This window comes from Solanum pennellii, chromosome 8 (assembly GCF_001406875.1).
Source record: "Solanum pennellii chromosome 8, SPENNV200".
NCBI lineage: Eukaryota > Viridiplantae > Streptophyta > Magnoliopsida > Solanales > Solanaceae > Solanum > Solanum pennellii.
Genome location: NC_028644.1, coordinates 69,133,338 through 69,145,118, shown reverse-complemented (window position 1 = coordinate 69,145,118; position 11,781 = coordinate 69,133,338). Strand labels below are relative to the sequence as shown.

Below are 11,781 nucleotides of genomic sequence, written 5' to 3'. Positions count from 1 at the left end.
AGTTGAAAAAATAATAGTAAAAAAAAATGACAAGTAATAACAAGTAGTGTGAAGCATATATGCAAAAAACTTGTAAGATTACCTAAATATCAAATACCAAAAGTCAAAGACTTCATGAGTAGGCTAATACTAAGAAAGATATGGTGTTCTAGCCTCTATATTACCACCAAGCCTAATACATGAATAAGCTAGTAATAAACAACTATATATTGTCCATTAACCTTTTATCCTTATTCACGATCTTTATTATATCCTCATATTAATGGTTATGTCATTGATAAGCTGAAAATGTGTCGTATCCAATCCAAACACCTCTTTCTCAATGTTTCTTTTGCGTAAATATATATGCTCTTCGTAACTATTATATCAACCTCTTGCACATTTCATCGTCACATGCTTAAACTATCTCAGTATCCCTTCCTTCATCTTATCCATCGCGAAGGTCACTCCTACTTAATTCTGATTAATCTCATTCCTTATCTTACCACTCATAATATGCCCATACAACATCTCAATGCCCTTATTTCCTCCACTTGCACTTTTTGAAATGTGATCACTTTTTTTATTTAAGTTCATTTAAAATCTGTTAAGATAAAACCTCATTAGCTTGATTGTGAATGTCTTTAGATTAATATACTAGCCAGATTTTTATCACCAAAGAATGAAGTAACATGATTGAAATCTCTCCATCCCTTTTTAATAAGTCATAGGGGTCAAACGTCAGTACTGAAAATGGCAAACCTTTGAGCATACAGAATTTTACCTCCTTAAAATGTCTACTCAATAAATACGATTCATATGAATACAAATTAATCAAATCATTGAATTTTGATCACATAATACTTAAACCAATTGGAAAATATCAATCAACACACGATATTTGAGACAAAGTAATATTTCTACTATAGAAACTCAATGGATACATCCATTGCAAAACCAATCATTCTACAATTCATTTCTTTTTTACATAATGAAACAAACAAAAACTTGAATTATAGTAGTTAATTATTACAAAAACTAGTCAGCTTTTTCGTGACAGAAAATTTAAAAACCAAAACAAACTAATCCTTAATTTTGGAAATTGTAAAAAAATAATAATTATATCTTCTGTTAAAAATTAATAAAGTACTGGTGTTGACATTTTACCAACTTGATCAAGAACCTCAAGAACTTCACCTCTGCTCCTCACAATCCTATGAAACACTTCTCTAATTTGTTGTTGCAATGGCGCTAATCCCTCCTCCATTTTCCGGCATATCTCCGCCATCTCCGCCACCTGCCCCGCCACTTCCTCCACCTTCTCCTCCTCCGCCGGAAACTGAAAATTCTCAGCAAAATCAACCAAATTCTGTGCAACTTTCTCCATTTTCTGCAGCTCATCCAACAAACCAGTTGTTCCTTTTTTCTCCTTTTTCTTCCATTCCTCAGCAATTTTATCCTGCAGTGAAATTAATGACTGTCCCCAATTCAAATTCCTCATCATTGGGAAATGTGTCAGCAGTCCCGTACGTTCCTGACACGGAATTGCTGACACCAATCCCCACATCACAAACACGAAAATCGTGCTCATGATGTAAATTGGCAAGGCGAGTCCAGTAGACTCACCTCCACGTGGCGCCACCAGTGTGGACGCCATAGCCTGTACCTGTTTCGAAGCCGACCACGACTTCGCCACAGGCCAGGACATTGAACGAAAAGTACCATTTGTTCTATCTTTATTATTAGCATTATTATTTCCAGCTGCACCACTACGTCGTCCAAAGGACCACGTTCGTTCAGCGACTTTAGCGTGATAATTATTCTCTTTATCATCAAGCATCATCGACGTAAGCATCGTGTTCAACGCCTTTTTCGCTCGTCTTACTTGTCCATCTCCCATTGGCTTTCGCTCTAACGCCGTAACAGCTGTTAGAGCTAACTTTTGCCAGTGATGCACGAGTTCTAACCCGTGCGTCACTGCATTACAAATATCAAGAGATTTAATAGAACGATCTAGAATATCAGGTACAAGACGATCCAACGGAGGTTTTGAAAACTGAACCGGATCGCGTCCAATTAGAACAAGCGCCTTAAATTCAGCTTCACAACAGAGGAAAACATCGAGTAATTTACGATACCATGAAATCGAGAAAAGTGGTGATTGATCCTTCGCAGGGGAATCAGCAGTTGTTAACGAATCACTTGGTAATAAATCAGCGAAACGTTCAGCTACGTGTTTCTGAAAAAGTTCGAGATCTTCTTGATCTTGTTCATGATTGTTTTCCATATTTGAAACTTGATTCCGACGGATACTTATCCGATTGAGGAATGATCCTTGATTATCCGTTACTGGCATGATGATTTTTGGGTAGATTTTCAGCTACGATTTTTTATTTTTTTTTGGAATTGATTGGAAATTTTATGTTTTATCATACAATAAATTGTTGAAAAAATCGAAATTAATATAAAAGAAGTTCAAAAATTGGATGGTTGTGGCCATTTCTTGTTGTCGGATGTGAAGACCGTTTCTTGCTGACTTGGTAGTTTATTCTATCCACTGAAATGTTCGTTAGTTTACTTGAACATTTTCGAGTTGTACACTTTAACCCTTCAACTATTCAAATTTGTGTTGGATCAATCGAAATCGCTCACTTTTTTTAATTTTGCTTGTACTTTTCAATCTCTGTATAATTAACTCCTTCATAACTTGAAACGTTAATCAATCGATCTGTATATATGATCATTTGATCTTGCATTAACCATTGATCCTCAGTTGCATCAGTTACTAAAGGAATAATGGAGAAAGTTTAAATTGATTCAGCAATTGAGAAACCAGAAGAGGGCCACAACAGAAGAAGGGAGAGTAGGAACTTTCGTTAATTGGTCATGTTCGAAATGATGATGAGTAACATTGCTGGTTCATCTTTACTAAATGGAAGTTGAAGATCGCAAATGACAAGTACATTGTACATGTATAGCACGATAATCAGAGAAAAATTTTAATTTTTCTTTCAAAATCGTACATATTGAGTCTGTGCTATGCATAATCATTCTATATATAGTATAAAATAAATTATGAACGTTAGAGATATTCTTTTACCTTTTTCTCATATCTAAATTCAGGATGAATCTTTTGTTTTTTCTTCATTTACTCCCTTCTCTCTATTGGTATCTTATCCATGAATTAAAAAAATATAATAGTTGGATTGGTATCTTATCTATGAATTAAAAAAATGTAATAGTTGGATTGCAATGATGTTTACATTCTTCGTTTTTTCTTTAAATCCTATATTAAATAATTGTAAATATAGAATTATAGACATAGAGTTCTCTATAAAAAGAAGGCTTAGAAAAGGAAAAAAAATGAAGAAATCATTGGTCAATTTGGGGCCATATATCATCTATGACTTGAGATGAATTGAATTTGAGGAGAATAAAATGGGAAATATTAATAAATGGATTAGTCAACATAAATTAACTTAAACTAATTTGATGAATCAGATTTTCATGAGCTATTTTGTCAATTCCAACTATAACTTTTCTATTTTACCTACCTACTTTCCAATACCTTTTTAATCATAGAAAACAGTTGAAATTTACCACATGTAAAAACTAACAAAAGAAAAGAATTAGATACATACAATTTATATATATATATATATATATACATGAAATAATCATGTGATACGCTATTTTTTCATATTTTAATAATTTAAACTCCAAACTTCTATTAAAGGACCCGTTTGACGCTAAGAATATTTGAAAAAAGATTGAAAGTTTTTGAGAAGCGGTGTTTGATTATATAACTTGACAAATATATTTGCCTACTATCCTAAGTTTTCAAATACTAGAAAAAATTATACTAGTATTTGGTCAAGTTTTAATATTTGAAAATTTTAAAAAATTCAAAATTTATCTCAAACTTTTATATTTTACAAAAAAAATCCATTATTTATTAATCAACTAATATTTGTTACTATCTCCTACGGAAAAGTTTGAATTCTAATTTGAGTGACAAAATTGAGAAAAAAAAAGAATAATTTATTTTTAATGGGTCATAATTATAACCGAATCAATGACAATTTTGAATTTGCAATTTATGTATTGTCTTGCATATATTGTTACTTTGTTGTTGATGATTATCACCAATTATGTTATAAGGTTATTTTTAACGGAATATGTTCACTACAAATAGATAATACAAAATTATGGATATTTTTTAATTGTTTTAAAACTTAAGGGTATAAATCATATTTTTTAAAACAGTGAAGTATTCATGGAAAACTTGGGCCAAATACATAGTGTAATTTGACCAAAAACTTGGTCCAAATCTTATTTGCCAAAAATATTTGAAAACTTGAAGCGAAACGCTAGTTAAGAATAAACGAATTGTCAACTCACATATTTTTTACACCATTTTTAAACAATTGAATATATATAATAAATAATAATAAAAAAAGAGTAATTAATTATATTTTTTTCCTTAAAAGAATAATGACAAACCTAATTCCAAAAATATAGGGGAATTATGACATTTTAGGACAAATTTTAGGGGTAAAGTTGTCATTCCTTGAATTAGGGTTAATTACGTTCACCTCCTCCAATTGCTTATGTACATCCGATTTTAGAGCCACAAAGTTGAATCTTTCCCATCACAAGCCCTCTCTCTTTCTCTCTTCTTTCACTTTGCCCTAATTTCTTCAAAACTTTGCAGCAATTTTTTCATCATCATCACACAGGTACTTAAAATATTCACTTTCAATTGCCCCAAAGATTTTGTTTTTATTAAATTGTACATTGTCCACCTTATGAATTTTCTTGAATTCTGTTTCGACAGGTACGAGGTTTTTTTGAAAAACCATGTGTTTTTTTGTCTTCTTTACTAGTGTGTGTGTGTCTCTCTCTACTCTGTTGTTTTAGGCTATTACGTGTTTTTACCTTCGTGGGTGTTCTTTATTTATTGATTTTTTTGGTTTTTGATTATGGTTTTGGTTTAAATTTTCATTATTTACTGATGGTCTGTGTTAAAGATTTGATCTTTTTTGTTGAATTGGGAATGCAGGTTGATTTTTATGGTCTGTTTGAACTGATTGCTTATTTGTTGCTTTGTTTATAACTATTTTGATTTATTGCACTTGTGCTGATGGTCCTTAGAATTAGCTTCTCTACCTTTACGAGTTAAGGTATACGCTATTCTCGCCACACCTCCCTTGTCGGATTACATTGGTTACGGTGTTGTTGTAATAATTTTATTTGATGCACTTGAGCATAGGGTGTTTCGGAAATAGCTTCTCTATCTTTATGATGTAAGGGTAAGGTGTGCATGTGCGGTATCCTCCCACACCTCACTTGTCGATTACATTGGTTATCTTATTGTTGTATTTTAACTTATTGTTATAGATGATTCTTATTGTTAAAAGTTTTAGTTTTAACTGTGTTTTTCTTCTTCTCGTCGCTAGCTTTATAACTGTCGTAAAGATTTGAGCTTTTTTATTGAATTGAGGATGAAGGTTGATTTTTCATTGCCCATTTGAACTTACTTTTACAGCCTTAGATGATTCATACATTTGTTTTAACTGTATTTGTCTTTTTCTTGTTGCTAGCTTTGTAATTGTGGTAAAGATTTGAGCTTTTTTATCGAAGTGAGAATGTAGGTTGATTTTTATGGTCCGTTTGAACTTAATGTTACAGTCTTACGGATGATTCGTACAGTCAATGCTATTTCTTTTGTTGTTTTAAATCTCTTGTTTTTCTTCTTGTTGTTGCTAGCTTTAAAAGTTTTCATTGTTTAATTATGCATGTAGTAAAGATTTAAGCTTTTCTAAAATTGAATTGGGAATGCAGGTTGAATTATACGGCTTATATTTCACTTTTTTTTTTAGTGAGGTTACCCTCTTAGTTCTATATTTACTTTTTCAAACTGCTTGAAAATGCTTATGTTAAGCCAAGGGTTTATTGGAAACAACCTCTATATCTCTACAAGGTTGGGGTAATATCTGTGTGTACTCCATGCTCCCTAGACCCCACTTGTGGGATTACATTGGATATGTTGTTGTTGAATTGAATTGGGAACAGAGGCGAACCTACGATTTGTAGATTAGGGGTGCACCACTATCTTTTAATTTTTGGTTAGTGAAGGAAAAAATATAAAAAAACATAGTGCCTAAATTGGATTTGAACCCACGAAGTGGTGGGCAATAGTAGCAGCTCCAACCAACTCGGCTACGTGAAGTATTTGTTAATGAAGTGCACAATTATTGATATAATTTTTACTTAAGGTATCTATACATATATATATATATATATAATTTGTTTCTAAAAGTTGCCGGGTGCACGTGCACCCCTCACGGATCAATGTAGGTCCGCCTCTGATTGCGAATGTAGGTTAATTTTTGCGGTCCATTTAAACTTTTGTTAAAAATGATTCACATAGACAACATCAATTTTTTTTGTTGTAATTAAAAGTCTTCCTTTTTTCTTTTTTGCTTTCCCTTTTTGCAGTTTTTGAATTGATTGAGGATTTTATGTCCTTGTGATGGCTTCCAAGAAGATAATTGCAATATGTCAATCTGGAGGAGAGTTTGTGACAAACAATGAGGATGGTTTTTTGACATATATAGGTGGAGAGGCTTATGCTTTGGACATCAATGACCAGACAATTTTGGCTGAATTTAAGAAAGAAGTAGCAGAGAACTTTCAGCGTGGCACTGAAGGAATGACTGTAAAATATTTTCTTCCTGGGAATAAGAAAACTCTCATTACTATTTCTAAAGATAAGGACCTCAAGCGTATGATGAATTTTGTCAAGGATTCTGACCAAGTTGAGATCTTCATAATTTATGATGAAGCTGTTGTAGAAAATGTACCCAATGTCTCTGCTAGTAGGTACTTACATTTCTTCAGTTTTATTTTGTTGCTTCACTCACATGATAGTTTGTTTATGTTATTGCTTCACTCACATGACATGGACAAACAGGTCTAAGTGAATTGCAATGTATGTTGAGAATTTATATAGTTGGCCGGCTCAAATTGGGATTTAGGTGTAATAGTTGTTGTATGCAGGGGCGGAGCCATAAATTTTAACAAGGGGATATAAAAAGAGCCCAACTTGCTCACTGAGTTAATATATAATTGACTATCAAGGGATACAACAATTTACATATATACCAAGAAGATTGTTTTTACCCTATCTGTATGGTGTAATTTTCTGACAGAGGGGTTTGAACACACTTAGCTTGCACTTAGATGGCATGGACCTTAATGATTGTTTGTATCTTAGCCTGACAAGTTTCTATTAGCTCTTTTGGTAGTATTTCCTACACAATTTGCTCCAAATGCTTTATCATGCTGATTCTTCTAGATATAAATGAGTTTGAAAGATATGCTATCTCTTATTGGATTCTTAAATGTTAATTACTTGCTTGCTATGCAGGTCAACTACGGCGTCAGAGGCAGCTCTTACTCCTGCTACCCCTGTGGATATGATTCATTGTGATGATCTGCTTGGTGTTGATGCTGCCATTGATACTACTCCACTGTGTCCGTATCCTGGCAGCAATGATGAGAATAATGAGAAGCATCGCAGAGCAGCTACTCAATGGGAGAACACAATAACGGACGTGGGTCAAAGGTTCAGTAGTTTTGCTGAATTCCGTGAAGCTCTGCATAAATACTCAATTGCCCATGGATTCACTTATAGGTATAAGAAAAATGATAGTCGCAGGGTAACTGCTAAATGCAAGGTTGAAGGATGTTCTTGGTGCATATATGCATCAAGGTTGCCTACCACTCAGCTAATATGTATCAAGAAAATGAATGCAAAGCATACATGTGATGGGGCTGCTGTTAAAGCTGCGTACCGGTCAACAAGGGGATGGATGGGTAGTATTATAAAGGAAAAGTTGAAGGTTGCTCCGAACTACAAGCCCAAGGATATAGCAAAAGATATTGAGCGTGAATATGGCATTCAGTTGAACTATTCTCAGGCTAGACGTGCAAAAGAGAAGGCAAGAGAGCAGCTTCAGGGTTCATTCAAAGAGGCGTACAGTCAGTTACCCTTATTCTGTGAGAAAATTAGAGAAACTAATCCTGGTAGTGTTGCTACAATTGCCACTAAGGAGGACTCAAGTTTCCATCGCCTGTTTATTGCATTTCATGCGTCAATATCTGGTTTCCAACAAGGTTGCCGGCCTCTTCTTTTCCTGGACAGCACTCTTCTCTATGCGAAATATCAAGGAACACTTTTGGCTGCCATAGGAATAGATGGGAATGATGGCGTTTTCCCAGTAGCCTTTGCAGTTGTAGATGAGGAGACCAGTGACAACTGGCAGTGGTTTCTTTCAGAACTAAAATCTGCTGTTGCAACGTCCTGTCCAATAACTTTTGTTTCTGATTTCCAAAGAGGGATAAGAGAGTCTTTGCAAAATGTCTTTGGTGAAGAGTGCTACCACGGCTATTGTCTGCATTATCTTGCAGAGAAACTAAATAATGATTTAAAAGGGCAGTTTTCACATGAAGCCAGACGCCTTATGATCCAAGATTTATGTGCTGCTGCTTTTGCCCCAAAGCTTGAGTCGTTTGAGCGCTGTGTTGAGAATATAAAAGCTATCTCACCTGAAGTTTACAATTGGGTCTCTAGAAGTGAGCCTGAACACTGGGCAAATGCCTTTTTTGGTGGCGCAAGGTATGGCCACTTGATGTCCAACTTTGGGAAGCTTTTCTATGATTGGGTAGCGGAGTTGAATGAGTTGCCAATAACTCAAATGGTCGATGGGTTACGAGGTAAAGTAATGGAATTAATTTATGCTAGGCGTGTCGAATCCAGTCAGTGGGTTACTACATTGACACCTTTGATGGAACAGAAACTTCAAATTGATGCATCAAAAGCGAGGTCACTTCACCCATTACCCTCACATGGCAGCACATTTGAAGTTCGTGGTGAATCTGTCGAAGTAGTTGATATTGATCAATGGGATTGTAGTTGCAAAGAGTGGCAGCTTAATGGATTGGCTTGTTGCCATAGTATTGCTGTTTCTGAATACCTAGGAAGGAGCCCCTATGATCTTTGCTCCCGTTACTTCTCAACTGAGAGTTACCATGCAACATATGCTGAATCAATAAACCCCATACCTCATTTGGAAAAACCGATTAAAGGTGAACCAGATATGGAGCACATGGTCATAGTTGTTACTCCTCCTCCAACAAAACGTCCACCTGGTCGACCAAAGATGAAAAAGGCAGACACTTTTGACATAGTCAAACGTCAGATGCAGTGCAGCAAGTGTAAGGGCCTAGGCCACAATAAGAAGACGTGTGGGTAGGTGCTCTCAACTCTTCTCTGGCCAATGAACTGAAAATCATGCTTCTTTCAGTTAGTTCAATATATTTGAAAGTGTGACTTGTCTTACTTTCAGATTGTTCATATCCTCTCTCGTATTCACATATAGGCATCTCTCATACTGACATAAAACGGTTCTTCTTTTCCGTTGGAAAGACTTTTGTTTGGTGGGCGAGTAGATTGTTAGTCTTATCTTGGGATTTAGTAGGGTGGAACTTTTTCTTTGTTAGCCTTGCAAATGATTTATTCATTAGCTTTAATTAGCCGGACAAAGTTGTGTAAATGGTTATGGATTCCTTTATACAGGGTTGATCTAGAGACCAACTTACGTGTCCACGTGAACCAAGTAGCTTCTTTAAAATTGACTGTCAACCCAATTATGATTGTAGTATTAACTGGCGATTACATGAATTAATATTTCATGAAATGAGAGGATTGTTAAATATCTGAATCACCACCAAATCCTGGAACTTCCATATGGTGAAACTGTTACCTTAGTAGCTTTGATAACACCACCCTGTCTTAAAAAAAGAAAAAGGCAGCCCGGTACACTAAGCTCCGTCTTTACACAGGTCCAGGGAAGGACCTATTTTACACAGCCTTACCCTACATATTCTGCAAAAGGGTATTTCCACAACTTGACACTGTGACAAGTCAACGACTTCACTTGTAATGCTAAGACTCCCCTTCAACTCCAACCCTGTCTTGATTTGTAATTACACTGAAAATTATAATTCCGCTATGGCGCTTCACAGCTACTCTTTTGAGTCTTGAGGGTTGCAATTTACTGGTAAGTTGCTATGAGACATCAAATTTTCTACTGCATTTTTCTAAAGTTAGACGAAGAACTGCAGCATCTGATAACAGACCTTTTGTTTGTTTTTTTGTGAAGCATGAATAACTTTTTCTTTGGTCAAAAGAATGATAACGTCTTAGTCCCAAACGAGTTGTGGTTCATTTATATGAATCCCCTCGCAACGATATCTGTTTTATATTTGTTTACGCTGTCTATTACTGAAAATTACTCTTTTTGTTATGTGTGAAACAGGAAGGTGAATAATATTGATGAACAAGACCCTCTACTTCTCAATGGCTTGATAACAGTAGAACTTGAAGAGACTTCAGTATCCATGGAATTGGAACCTTCTCTTCCAATGTAGTGTCAACAAAGTACATTTCACAGACACAACATATCATTTAGGACAATAGCTGATAGAAAGTGCTGACTTTTTTTGTTAGTCAGATTTATTTTTTTTTATAAAAGTTGTGTTTGAATACCTCTTTTCATAGTTAATCTCTCAGATGGTCACTCAGCTACTACTAATCATTATTTCAGAAAGTCGCTTTTCGTTGTTGAGGAAAATTGGAGTCGAGAAGAAAAGTGACTTTATGAGATTGATAACAATTAGTTGAGTGATCACGTAACTATTAGTAGCGACTTGTGAAGTTTAAGCCCTCTTACAGATAATAGATTGTTGGAAATATTTTTAAAGTAGAAAAATGTCTTTCAAATTTGAAATGACATAAAATTATCTTAGAAATATTTGGTGCAATTTCTAGGCAAATTACAGAAGGTACTTCATATTTTCTCGACTAATCATAAACGAAAAAAATTAAAAAACATCTCATCCAAAATGGTTTTCTTTATACCAAATACACTCTTAATATATGAGGCTCATGCAAAGCCAATGTTAATGTGAATTCAAACTTAACTTGTAAGATTATACTGAATCGAAGATTATACTGAATATGTTCGATGTTATTGTTATCAATAAAGTAACACTACCATATTATTGATTTGTTTCTATTTTGGTGGGCAATATAATGATTGTTGAAGAAGAATAATGTTTAGCATGAGAATCAATGAATTGTCCATTCAGTATTTATTTTAATAAAATAAAACCATCAATTCAAAGTTCAACAACCATTGTTATCATTTCCTCTTTTTTTCTCCAAAAATGAGTTGTATTTTTCCTTGAAGACAAAACCCATAGTTTTGCTTCAATTTTTCTTTGCTCCACATAATAATTATTTTCTTTTGGTGAAAGAAAAAGACTTAAATTAGGAAATTTTGTTTGTCAAAAGTCTTGATAGTAACAATTAATCACCACCATGTTCACCTAAATTTCCCCTTTTTTCCTTGTAAAATATGACATAATGGTAACCAGCTATGTTGTTCATGAGCTTATTATCTTAAATCGGAATAAGTTGATCGAATTACTTTCTTTACGTGGCAACGGAGCGAGGTAGAAAGGAAAGGAAAGTGAGAAATAGAGTGCGCCTCTAATAATTATATTGTTATGCCGAGACTATAAGGTCTCTTAACCTGTTAACCAGATGGATAATTTAATGTGCTCATTGACTCCTCATTTTGATATTTGGATTACTCAAGACACATTAATATGACATATCCCTCTTGTTCAAACCGGGGTTTGAAACCAACCAACCTCTCCCACCCCCCCCCC

At 34.5% G+C, this 11,781-nt stretch overlaps 2 protein-coding genes across 2 annotated transcripts; one reads left to right on the top strand and one right to left on the bottom strand.

The window, feature by feature from the left end:
* Window positions 1-922: 922 nt before the first annotated feature.
* LOC107028025 lies at window positions 923-2,510 on the bottom strand. The gene has a single exon (XM_015229074.2). It carries the CDS (start codon window positions 2,333-2,335, stop codon window positions 1,118-1,120), a length of 1,218 nt encoding a protein of 405 aa, XP_015084560.1. The 5' UTR covers window positions 2,336-2,510; the 3' UTR covers window positions 923-1,117.
* A 2,072-nt stretch (window positions 2,511-4,582) lies between these two features.
* Window positions 4,583-10,808, top strand: LOC107029120. Its single transcript, XM_015230444.2, has 4 exons — window positions 4,583-4,718; window positions 6,481-6,864; window positions 7,412-9,295; window positions 10,365-10,808. Exons 2-4 carry the CDS (start codon window positions 6,515-6,517, stop codon window positions 10,474-10,476), a joined length of 2,346 nt encoding a protein of 781 aa, XP_015085930.1. The 5' UTR covers window positions 4,583-4,718; window positions 6,481-6,514; the 3' UTR covers window positions 10,477-10,808.
* The last annotated feature ends 973 nt before the right edge of the window (window positions 10,809-11,781 follow it).

Coding starts and splice junctions, on each gene's coding strand:
- LOC107028025 (XM_015229074.2), bottom strand. CDS start 2,335: ATGCCAGTAACGGATAATCAAGGATCATTCCTCAATCGGATAAGTATC.
- LOC107029120 (XM_015230444.2), top strand. CDS start 6,515: ATGGCTTCCAAGAAGATAATTGCAATATGTCAATCTGGAGGAGAGTTT. Junction 6,865..7,411: donor CCCAATGTCTCTGCTAGTAG/GTACTTACATTT, acceptor CTTGCTATGCAG/GTCAACTACGGCGTCAGAGG. Junction 9,296..10,364: donor CACAATAAGAAGACGTGTGG/GTAGGTGCTCTC, acceptor TGTGTGAAACAG/GAAGGTGAATAATATTGATG.